General features: G+C 36.4%; 1 protein-coding gene across 1 annotated transcript; it reads left to right on the plus strand.

Annotated features, from left to right (window-relative positions):
- Nucleotides 1-42: 42 nt before the first annotated feature.
- On the plus strand, nt 43-11,188 carry FAM76B (family with sequence similarity 76, member B; the record flags this gene model as incomplete). Its single annotated transcript, XM_010578262.1, has 8 exons — nt 43-138; nt 1,556-1,711; nt 2,671-2,867; nt 4,895-4,942; nt 5,140-5,220; nt 5,909-6,044; nt 9,085-9,186; nt 9,740-11,188. Coding segments are annotated over 8 exons (906 nt in total), but the record flags the coding sequence as incomplete, so codon positions are not given.
- Nucleotides 11,189-12,064: the final 876 nt, after the last annotated feature.

A 12,064-nucleotide genomic window follows, 5' to 3' on the forward strand; every position in this document is an offset into this window, starting at 1 on the left:
GCGCCTTCCACTCGGTGCGTGGGAAAAGGGTCTCGAGGCGCGCGGCTGTCGCCGGGTTCAACGTTCTGCGATTTTGCCTTTAGCAAAACCAACACGATATGCAAGAAGTGCGCCCAGAACGTGAAGCAGTTTGGAACGGTGAGTAGGCTCTCGGCTCTAAACACCGAGCTCGTTCGCGTTTTAAGTTGGGAAAAAAGTTCTCTTGCAGCTGAACTTCGTGTTTGGGGGCGGGGAAGGTTACCTCTCAGAAAGTTCTCTTGCGACTAACCTTGTTCTTTCGGGGGAAAAACCCCAAAACATTATCCTTCAGAAAGGTAATGGAAATTACTGGCAGCTCTTGATTTCCTTCGCGGCTTACGGTTTCTTTTTTTCAAACTGAAGTTCAGCGTGGTTCTATGCAGCTTAACCGTTATGAATACTTGCGATATAGCTCTTCACAGCGAAAACAATGCTACTTCGCTTTATGCGTGTAAAGTTATTCTTCGCATATTCTCCTAAACGCACGCTTGATGGCAGAAAGACCGTTAGCTGTCTGTGTTTTTAATGAGTGGTAAATGTGAAAATCTAATAATACCACATACTTTATATTATGTAAGTCTTAAAAACGTTAAATGCATGTTAATCGCGTTAAGCTATTAAGTAGGAAAGATTTTATGAGTATTAGCTGTATCCACGTTACTTTGCATTTTCTCATTTCAAATTTCAGCTTCAGTTCTGTTAGAAAAATTAATTTTTTAATATATGAATACACCCATTGTATCTGAGCGCCCTGCAGACACTAGTTTATAGAAGGTATCAAGATAATCTTGTTGTGAAACAGAAGCGCGTAACTTCTATGCACTTGACATAAACCATATTAGATGAAACTCAGCTTATCTGAGAAACATAACAGCTCTTGGTATGTAGTCAGGCGTTTTGTGAATGTAAATGTAAACCGAACAAAGGATGTTCTTTCAAAAGCATAAAATGTAGCAAAATGTAGTGCGAGACAGATCCAACAATGTTTTTTATCAGTAGTTCATAAAAAAACCAGAACTGCATTGAAGATAATCAGCCATTTCTAACCTATGAAAGCTGGCAGCAGTTTTATTTTCCAGCAGTGTATTATTCTAATTGAGTGTATGATCTAAAAGTTGATAACCTGACCTCATGGTATCTGAAGTTGTTTGGGTTTGGGGTTTTTTTTCCTACGTTTCCTGCAGAATTGCAGGGATCAGGGTACTAATCTTGGAGCTGTGGGGTTATCAAATCCCTGAGTAGTGCAAGGGAGACGGATGTTTTCAGAAACTTCCAGTCTAAAAAATGACTTGATTACTTTTAAAGTTTTTAAAGTAAAAATTTCATGGAAAGTCCAGACTGGTTTTGAGCATTGAGGGAGCAGCATTTTAGGGGAAGAGTTTAGTACTGAAGATAGAAATGGTACAAAAAAGGTTCTTTAAGATAGGTTATATGAAGCCCTAGTAGTTTAGAAGCATCGTTGTGCGATTTGAAATACTTGTGTTCGTTACGAAAACTGTAAATGTATTAACTTCAGCTCAACTTACCTGTTTTTCAGCCCAAGCCCTGTCAGTATTGTAACATTATTGCAGCATTTATTGGCACAAAATGTCAGCGTTGCACCAACTCGGAGAAGAAGTACGGCCCACCTCAGACATGTGAACAGTGCAAACAGCAGTGTGCTTTTGATCGGAAAGAGGAGGGAAGAAGGAAGGTACGCTTTGTTCCACAGCTGTAATGGCTTAGGCTGACAGCAGACAAGGTTCCTCCTATGTAAGAGAGAGATTAGCAGGAATGTATCTTAAGTTCAGTAATATTAGATTAGAGTTACTGTGCCGTGCTTTACAATATTTGAATTAAACTTCACAACTTGCGGTTGTTGTGTTAGCTACTGAGCTAACTTACTTTAAACTAAACCACTCTTCTTAAAAATAAGCTTAAGCGGAAGCTGACAGTTATAGCTGGGGAACAGAGGTTAAGCAGCTGAATGGTTCCTGGTGCTTTGATTTTTTTTTTTTCCTTTTTTTCCCCCCATACATTGGATCTTATCTATGTCCATAACTCAAATCTGTTGCTTTACCTCTTCTGATTTGTCTGCCTTGCCTTAAAGTACAGCATCAGAGAGGTGGACTGCTCTGAGCAGCCCTTTGTGTTCTGTTTTCTTAAATAGCTTTGGTGAGTGCCACTTTCTCATTCCAGAAGGTGCTGAGGAAATGACCTCAAAAGCCTCTTGCCTGAACCCAAGAATAATGCTGTTTTTACAGAAGAAATTACTTGGTACAAGTAGCACGTTGGCTGGACATCTTGATTCCGCCTGGAATGCGATGGGTTGAGAGAGAGTACATGGTGTCTAAACTACGAACAATTTGTCCCTGTAAAAAGTTATTGTCACTTCTGTGGTACAGAGCGAGTCCAACATTTGCTAAGACTGCTTTCTAGCATAACTTTAAATGGCAAAAAAAAATGGTGTAAGATTCACTTTACTAAAAGTTAACATGCATAAGTTGGAGATGTGTTAGTGCTGTTTCATACCAAAGAGATGTCTGGGTTTTTCCCAAAGATAACGGATGAAGTGAAACAAATTTTTCTTGCAAATATTGAAATACATGTTTCTAGTGCAAGTATATTTGGAAAAAAACCCAAACAACCCTGCTATGCATTATTTCCCAAAAGGTTGATGGAAAGTTGTTGTGTTGGCTCTGCACACTATCCTACAAGAGAGTGCTACAGAAGACAAAAGAACAGAGGAAGAGCCTAGGATCTTCACATTCTAACTCCTCATCCTCATCTCTTACTGAGAAAGACCAGCATCATTCAAAACACCACCACCATCACCATCATCATCATCGTCACAGCAGCAGTCATCATAAGTAAGTATTTAAAAAATTGAAGTAGCTGTTGGTACCTCTTCCTCTTCTGTGTTCTGTTAGTACTGAGATCAAATCAAAGGAAATAAAAAATGCTGTTTAAAACATGGCATCAAAAGCAGTAGCAGAATGTTGTTCTTCCATGGTCTGTCAAAATCCTTGTATTCTTACAGTATGGGTGCAGGGAGGTCACCAAAAAGCAGAAATTCTTGGTGATCATCAAATTAGTCAATGTTAAAATTGGTAGCAAGTCTAGAAAAGAAATCCATGGAATGGCTACAGAAACAAGTTCCTTGGGGATAAACTTGAATTTGGCTTTCTAAGCGGTAACTGCTATTCTACATGCATTTACCATGGGTTCAAAGGTGTGTATTAGAAGTGAGCACAGAAGAGCTACTTCGCTCAGAATCTCCACCCTAACTTGCTTCATTCTGACGTGTTTGTGCACACATACTTGCAGATAAATGGAGAAGCAGAAGCAACTGTGTGGAATCACCCTCAGTCTATGACCAGTTTGTATCTCTGCTAGTTTTTATAATCAAATCTTGCTGGAATAGGCAGTTTGTGAGTGGCTGTGATGCAGACATAGGAAAATAACATTGTCAGTTCAGTTAGTGGCAGCGCTCTGGTAACATTTCAGACAGTTTTGTCGTATCCTCTGCAACTTTTCTCATTGTGCCGTCTCTGGCCGTGGCATACACAGCGTACCAACCTTAACGTACAAACCCAGTTTATTTAGTCATAAATCCCAGGACTGATTTGGCTTTTATGCTAGTATAATAGTAGTCATGATTCTTATTTCATTGGTAGGCTTATGGCAGCCTAACTTTAGAACTACTTATTTTATTTTTTGTGTTGGATAGTAAATACTAGTGCTGCAATGGTAATGACCCTGACCCCAGACACACAAACACTTCCATTCTAGGTTTCGCTTTTCTAGTGCTTATAATTTTCCATTTTGACTGAAACTTGCCTGACTAAATGTGACTTAAAGATAGAAGGAAAATAAGCTGGAATGATATTGGGAATGAGGAGAAGAGAAATGCACTTACTTTCACTTAAAAAAAAGAGAAAAATAAGATTTGTTTTTTTAGGAATTCGAAGAAGAATATTATTCTTGTCATGCTGAGAGTTATTGTACTATTCCTGTTCTTTCAAATCTCTGCTGAAAATTGAGTTACAACAAGCTAAATCTAATTTAATGCGTGTGGCAGAGATACAGTAAGGATTAAATAAAAAAAAAATGTTAGCTCTTTACTACAGAGTAGAGCTTCTAATATACTCAAGAGTTATAAAAGTAAGCATATCTCTATATGGATCACAGTGTTCCTGGTTTGGCGCCTTTTTTCTGTAGGCTGCCATGGGTCCATTGCTTCTGGTCCAATAAATATGACTTTTTTTTCCCTGTCCATTTCAGTTATTGTTAAGATGAGTCAATAGAGACAGTGAGGTAGAAATATAGATTCATTGAACTATTTCATTCAGTGCAATCTTTGAAATGCTACCCTTATACCATATCAATGGTATTTATTAGTTGCTTTTGAAATTATTGAAAACAAATGTTTAGACCTGAGAAGCAGTTATTTTCAGGAATCCAAAACTTAACTTTGCTCTTATGCTGCCACATAAGCACCACTTCACATAGCTTTCATATGGCAGTATGGGAATCCCAGGAATGCTGCTTTAGACCAGCTTGCTGAGTACAAGATTAGCAATATAAAGTTCGCAAAAATTGGGAGGTACCAGCAAAAAGGTTTAGCCATCAGTCTTGAAGTCTACCCCTTGTGTCTTAGAATAGTGGAAACATTTAGCCAATAAATATTTTTATAGCATCCTGACATGGTAAAAGTGGTCATGAATATGACAGATCATATGACTGTCTAGCTGAAAATTCATAATTGTTAACTATCTTTAGTAAAAAAAAAAAAAAAGGTGGGGTGTGGCTTTTTCTCAAGTACGGATAACATTCACATAAACTTAGAAATAATGGCATGTTTGGTCAGTTACCAAGTACATTTCACATATTTCAGAATCAGCAATCTGAGTCCAGAACAAGATCAGGGACTATGGAAACAGAGGTAAATATGATATTATTTATTAATTTCCTTTTAATTTATCTTGCAGTTTTCATTTAAAGGACTTCTTTTCTTGCATTTCTGGCTAGTCTCTAGCATTCCAGTTAGGAGCATGAGTTAGTTATTTTACATGTACCAAATGGTGATATTAGAGAGTTATATAGTATGAGGCTTTAGGTTTACATTTTGTTTGATTTCAGCCATAAATCCTCTGCAGCTATTCAGAATGAAACTCCAAAGAAAAAACCCAAACTGGAATCCAAGCCATCAAATGGAGATAGGTAAAGTTATATTTTTGTAAAGCTGAGCCATTTCAACCAAATAGAGCACTGATTTGTGGCCATTTTTTTTTTTTTTTTTTTTTTTTTTTTTTTTTTTTTTTTGTCTGAAGAATGAGGGAGGTAAAACTATTGTCCAGCCAGACAGATTGTTGGGTAGCATCTGAGTGCTGTCAGTCAACTAAATGACTTTATTAGCAGAAAACTGGCACTGTTTTCCTGCTTTTAAGCTGCTTGGGGCAAAATTAAATAAAGCTTATGTGCGAGGCAACAGTTATCAATGAAACAGTATTCCCTGACATTGGTGGTTTGTTGATTAGACGCAGGGTTGAACCTGCTGCTTTAAGCTGACGTAGTGTATAGAGAAGTCTTTTGGACCTTAATGTGTGAGATTGAATCTCTATTCTGTCTCTGGCCAAACAGTTGGAATAAAAAGAAAAGTGGCTGCTTCAGTCAAAAGGTATTTGTCCCCCTCAAAGCTAATACTTAATTATATTTCTGCAGGTGTATGTAATGTGTGCCATTAGTAAGGTAATTTGCCAGTTGCATCCATTTCTGTCAGGTACATACTTTTTTTGCATTAGTCCTTAAGGATGTTTGTAGAAATATTAATTACCCAATTTGAAATTTAAAAAAAACTACTGTTTTTTTCTATTGATGTTGTGAGTAACTATTGTTTTTTTACTTTTAGTAGCTCTATAAATCAGTCAGCAGACAGTGGAGGAACTGACAACTTCGTCCTCATAAGTCAGCTGAAAGAAGAAGTAATGTCACTTAAACGTCTTCTGCAGCAAAGGGATCAGACTATTTTAGAAAAAGATAAAAAGGTAAAAATTGCATCTGCTTAATAAGAACTTTATCATTTTTTTTCTATTTTGTAGACTCCTAACAATGTCAAAATGGTGAGATAAAACAAAAATCAGATACAATTTTTTTACATAGCAACTAATCAGATCTTACCGTTTAAAGGACAAGTTTGGGACTTTTGTATCATGAATATATTTTGGCTCTAAGTCAAAAAGGAATTAATCTTACCTCACTTCAGCCATCTAGAAGACAGCCATCTAGAAGCTAGCCATCTGGTTCACTGTTGCTCAGGCTGCGTGCCACAGGTGATGGATAAAATGTCAGACAGTGGTTTGTATGTTTTATATATGCTAAACTAAGTCATGCCAAAAATCCCAGATACCTACATAGGTTGATGGGCACACAAGATAAGAGGAGGATTAAGAGTAGTAACCATTCTGAGTTTATGTGTACAGTGTTTGACAATGAAGTGTTTTGACTTTAAAAGATTGGTAGCATATGTGTAGTGTAGGTTATCAAGTCTTTGTGGATGGTCAGAAACTAGGAGAAAAGCTTGGATTAGATGCCTGGCAGTCAACAAAAGTTAAGCGAAATACTCAGCCCCAAATGGCTGCAGTGAAATCATACAAAATACTCACCCTTCAAACAATCTAATGACAAGCAAGAGAAAGAACTACAAATATGTACTTTGCCTTTATGAGAGCTTATTTCTCTGCCGTCTGATGAACTATGTGCTTTTAAGACACTGTCTGTAACAGTGGCTCTAGAATGTTTGTTCAGGATTGAGTAGGTTGTGGAATTGTATTAGAAATAAATTTACTGTATTTTCAAGTAAAATTTTGAGTATAGATGCATTGTGTCCATCAAAACATTGATGGTTAAGAAAGGCTTATTGATCCCGAAAGGAAAATATTTCCACTTTTAAACCATAGTTCAGTATCTTCATTTCTACACTTAAATGTGTTGTGTAAAGGATAATGAACATTTTTTTTGTTTATATCACTGTTATAGTATACCTAGTGTTGGAAGTACTTGCTATTTCAAGGCTTTAAGCGGTTAATGTGAAAGAGCTGAACAGTCTGTCATGGATTCTCTTTAGGTATTTTCTTCAAAGGACAGACATTAAGGCCCTGATCTCTCTCTTATGAAGCCAGTAGAAGATCATGAGTCAGTAGGAAGTTCACTTATCTCTTTTTATATTTGATCTACTGGGCAAAGCTAACAAAAGGGTTAGGTAAGGAAATGTCACCTACTTCTGCATAACCACTGCAGTAACTTGTTTTGTGCTGTTTCCATAGGGAGAGCATCTACTAATTTTAATATCCCCACTGCTAAAACTATTTATTTGACCTCAGAGCTCTTTGAACTTAAAGGATCCTTCAGGCATGAATTATTTACTTTCTTCAGCTGCTGCGGGGGGGAGAAAAGCTGAACCTATCGTACAATGTTTCCATAGCTGAAAAATTTACAACAAATGAATGTACTGCAGATTTTTTTTGTCGGCGAGATAGTAAATGTAAAAATATGTAGTGGGATAAAAACCTGAGCCAGACCTGTGTGAGATTCCTGTTAATATTTTGTCCCAAGATTTGTGTAGGGACAACATTTGAACAGTTTGCAGTGCTCCAAAAGAAAAACCTCTAAAATATATAATGTATGGCAAGAAAAACAACTCAGTACACCAGCTTTACAGACAATCCTCATCATTTTTTGTTACGAGTCAAGATCTCAGCCATATCATTACCAGTGCTTATTGTTTGCAGTACTAGCCTTGTTTTGCTTTCTGGACAAAATGTTAGTGAGACACCAAGACGTTACTGTGGGGCCCTGAGACTTGATCATTAGGAAGGGACCACACTTCACTGAATGTTCACAGGTAGTGTGTTTGCTCATCTCATCTAGTTGCATATTTTACTATGGTGCAATACTACCACTAGTTTTTTGGTATTTAGTTTGTGGTATGTGGTTTTGTACTGGATCCCCTGGAATTTGCAACAGCCGTAAGTACATACCTTGAGCAACAGTCTGTGTACAGTGAGGTATATATCCTTGTATCAAGATACCTGCACTTTATTTAGGACCATTTGACTGACAGTTCTTTTGAATACCTTGTTTCACTACATGCGATTTTACACATCTAAGGTTGATAATAGCAGTCTTGGTAGTCGTTTTTGGAATGTATGCTGTGGTTTGTTATAGTGGGCTCCCTTGCTAGCAAAGGCGCTCCATTTCCTGGTAAATCCAAATTGACCAGAGAGGTTCAAAATAGCTTGGTGAATCTGAGATGCTTTCTGGAACTAAACTTTTTTTAAGAAGTGGTTCCTAAAATTTCTGGGTCCATATACAACAAACTGTTAGTAGTTCACCCAGCTGCACATGTTTCCAGAAGAAGTGTTCAGCTGCTTGGATAGAAGCATGTATCACAGTTTAGAAACACCTGCCTTACTGTATGTTATCTGGATCTCTGCCTGTCTCAGGAGAGACCCAGTGGCAGCAATACTACACCATACACTCAGAATTAAATCCTAAGTTAAATTGTTTTAATTACACATTTCTGATAACACTGTTGAATTCACTGTTGTTGTGGATCGAAAAGCAATGAAACTCTGGAACATATACTTCTGTTTAGGACAAATTGTAGCATAAAAGGACACAAAGGAATCCTTTCTGGTTTGGTATGGAAGATTTTTCACGTGTTACCATACCATATAACTGAAGAGATGTAACTGAAGATTGTGATAAGGATCTCACAGCTGAAAGAACAGCTAAGATTATAAATCATTAGTCTTGCATTTGAATTTTTTTTTGTTGAGGATTAACCTTCTTTATACCAAATCCTGAGCAAACTATGGTTATATAAGTAGAATTGTTTTCTTCATATAAAATAGACATACTTACTTTTCCAAGCTACTTCTGAAGTACTGAGCTGTCAGTACTACAATAGTAAATAAATAACAGTGTTTCCTGAGATTCCTGAGGCTTGCATAAAGATTTCACAGATTGATTAGAAGATGTATACTGTAGCAGTCCAGGGAATCTCCATAGAATTTGTGTTTTTAGTTGACAGAACTGAAGGCAGACTTCCAGTACCAGGAGTCTAACTTGAGGACAAAGATGAACAGTATGGAGAAAGCTCACAAGGAAACTGTGGAACAGTTGCAGGTGAGTAATTGCTTATCAATACTTGAGAAATACTTCAGATGGAATTATACATTCAGGCTGTTCACTCATGGCAATGAAATAGTACCAAGTTCTTGGATGGTGCTTTCTAACTTTGAGATAGACGCTTACCTTGCGTGCTTTCTCAAAGGTTATGTTATTTTTTGTCTGTTCTCTGATATTTGATCAGTTGTCAGCATGCTATTGATCTGATTTAAGGGCTCAGCGTTAACACAATTGACAGTTAAATGTCTCTTGTTAAAGCATACTTTATCAGGAAAAAAGCCTGAATTTAGTTGCCTTCTAAATCACAGACTGAACAGATACTTGGTGCAACACCTCAAATACTAAATTTTGCAATACAGGAAATGTGGCTACCTTTTTCTGTTAAAGATGGAACATGCATATCAAAAAGCATGTACAAATCTTTGAAAAGTGCTGATATTCTCAGCATGGTCATTTTGGGAATTTGTTTCGTAAATGCAATGGGAAATTAGTGCATGAAACTACTGAGACATTTCAGTAATTCATAAAACTTTTTTTATCTGTATTGCAGGCCAAAAACAGAGAACTACTCAAACAGGTTGCAGCGTTGTCAAAGGGTAAAAAGTTTGATAAAAGTGGGAGTATACTAACATCTCCTTGAGGAACTGGCTATTGATGGGGTTTGCTACTCAGTGTAAATTTGAGTGATTCTGTGAAGCCCTTAAAATCCTGTGTAGTGGAAAAAAATATTTTTGCACACCAGATTAGTTGGCATGTTTCCTACACGTTTTTATAATTAATATGCAGCTTTTTTTAGTTACTGTTCAGATGAAATACTTCAACTGGCTTGAAGAATGTTTTTATTTTTTTGATATTGGAAACTTTTTGCCAGCAATAGTATTAAACAATTGCATAGAGAACATAGCAGTGCTCTCTCTAAAAGGACAACATGCAATAACAAACTAGGTGTACTTTTTGCAAAGCAGCAACTGAGTCTTTTCAACTACACTGATGTCAGCCAAAAGTTCATGAAACTGCAGTGACACTGAACACTGGTTTCTGGCAACTGTTCTTTTACTTTGTATCAAAATATAAATTTAGAATGGAAATCATGGTGCTCTCAAGTGAAATTAAAAAAAGGCATATATGTATGTGTAAATACAACTGTAACGGTTATATTCTTAGTTATAACAAGTAATTAGTGTTTTACATTCTTGTGATAGGGATTTACCGAAAGATTATCTATTGTACAGTAACAGAGGCAGTGTGGTTTTTGTAAGATTTACTGTAGATTTTTCTTGCAAGTGCCTTTCTCCAACTGTTTATTTATAGGAATGTTGGTATTTTGTACATAAGGTTTTTATGTTTTAAAATCATGTTTAATAAATGTTTTATGTAAATATAAATGTGTGTACAGAGGAGTCTGAAACAAAGATCGAAGTGGCTAGTGCAGTGCTTGAAGCAGCATTAAGAGCTAGCCAATTGATGGACAGTGAGTATTGGCTTTAGATAACCTTTGTAGCTTGTGTCTGTGAGGTGTAGAATTTTGTTAGTGCTGCTCATGCCAAACACTTCCTGAACAAAAAAACAAAATGTTTTTTGCCACACTGGAGTTTAGTGGTTTGTTCATATATTTTTCCCGTTTGGCACAGCGCTAATTTTAATTCCATAGCAGACATTGTACTCCCAATGTTACATCCTTAATTAGTGATATACACTCAAAGTTTTAAAAAAATTTATTCCCATTGTCTGATTTAATGTACTTAGTTGTAACTTATGGTGGTTCTTCTTAATGAATTGCAAGGTTCTCATCCCCCAGTTAAGGTACACAATGAGAAAAGAGTAGCCAAAACTGATGGTCTTGAAATTAATTAAGGGAGTGGATGTGGTGTCAAAGGGTGGGTTGTTTTAATGTTTTGGGTAGATTTTGATTCTAAATTACATCAGTTTAAGTTTAGCTCTGCTCCTAATGGACATGTCATATTCAGAAATTTCAGCTAGACATTAATTTAGTATACCCCAAGGTCTCTGTTCAGGAAGGTGAGTTACGAATCAGCATAAAGTGAAGTAGACTTACGTAAGTAAAGGTTTAGTTCAGCTCTGAGTACGGATTGGTAACAGGGTAACTGCTTATATTTCAGTAAGCTTAATCATGTAGAATAAGCTACACACCTTTTAATTAACTAAAATCTGAAGTTCCTTGGCTGTCCACCCATGTACTGAACTATGAACACCTTTTCAGTAGTTCAGACAAGTTCCAGCAGTAACAGACTACTGAATAATTTGAAAAAATCATGCTATCTTTTTTCATATGGTATACGTGTATTTTTATAAACTAAAATCAATTTTGTATGTTTATAAATGTTCTTCTTTAAACTTGCTAAACTAGGGTAGAGAATGCTGCTATCCTTTGGGGGGTGTTGTTATTTTTTTTAATATACAAATTTATGACTTTCTTTAATTCAGATTTAGTATTTTGATAATATTTTTTTTTCCAGTTGAGTGGTGACCCATGTTTGGTGAAATTGGTTTTAAAACACAGAAATGCATAGCAAATTGGAATGTTTGAATTAAGGTCACTTAATGATACCTGTTCAAACTGCAGTAAGGACAATTTAAAGGAACAAACTGAAGTTCTATATTAGAAGTAATTGACTTTATAAATCCCAGTCTGAAAAATTTTTAGGGGCTTCACAGTGTTTTGTTCTAATTAAATACCTGTGGGTTTTCTTCCATAATCTCATTTTTAACATGAATTTTTTTAAAGTTCTAAACTAGCCAACTGAATCCCAGTCCTGAAAATAGTGTCCTGGAGCTGTAGATTATTGACATAATAAACTGATGTTCTTTAAACGTGGATCTGCAAGGAGATTGTTGTGCTGTATTGTGCTTTATA

Source organism: Haliaeetus leucocephalus, unplaced genomic scaffold (assembly GCF_000737465.1).
Source record: "Haliaeetus leucocephalus isolate CR32 unplaced genomic scaffold, Haliaeetus_leucocephalus-4.0 Scaffold616, whole genome shotgun sequence".
NCBI classification, from domain to species: Eukaryota; Metazoa; Chordata; class Aves; order Accipitriformes; family Accipitridae; genus Haliaeetus; species Haliaeetus leucocephalus.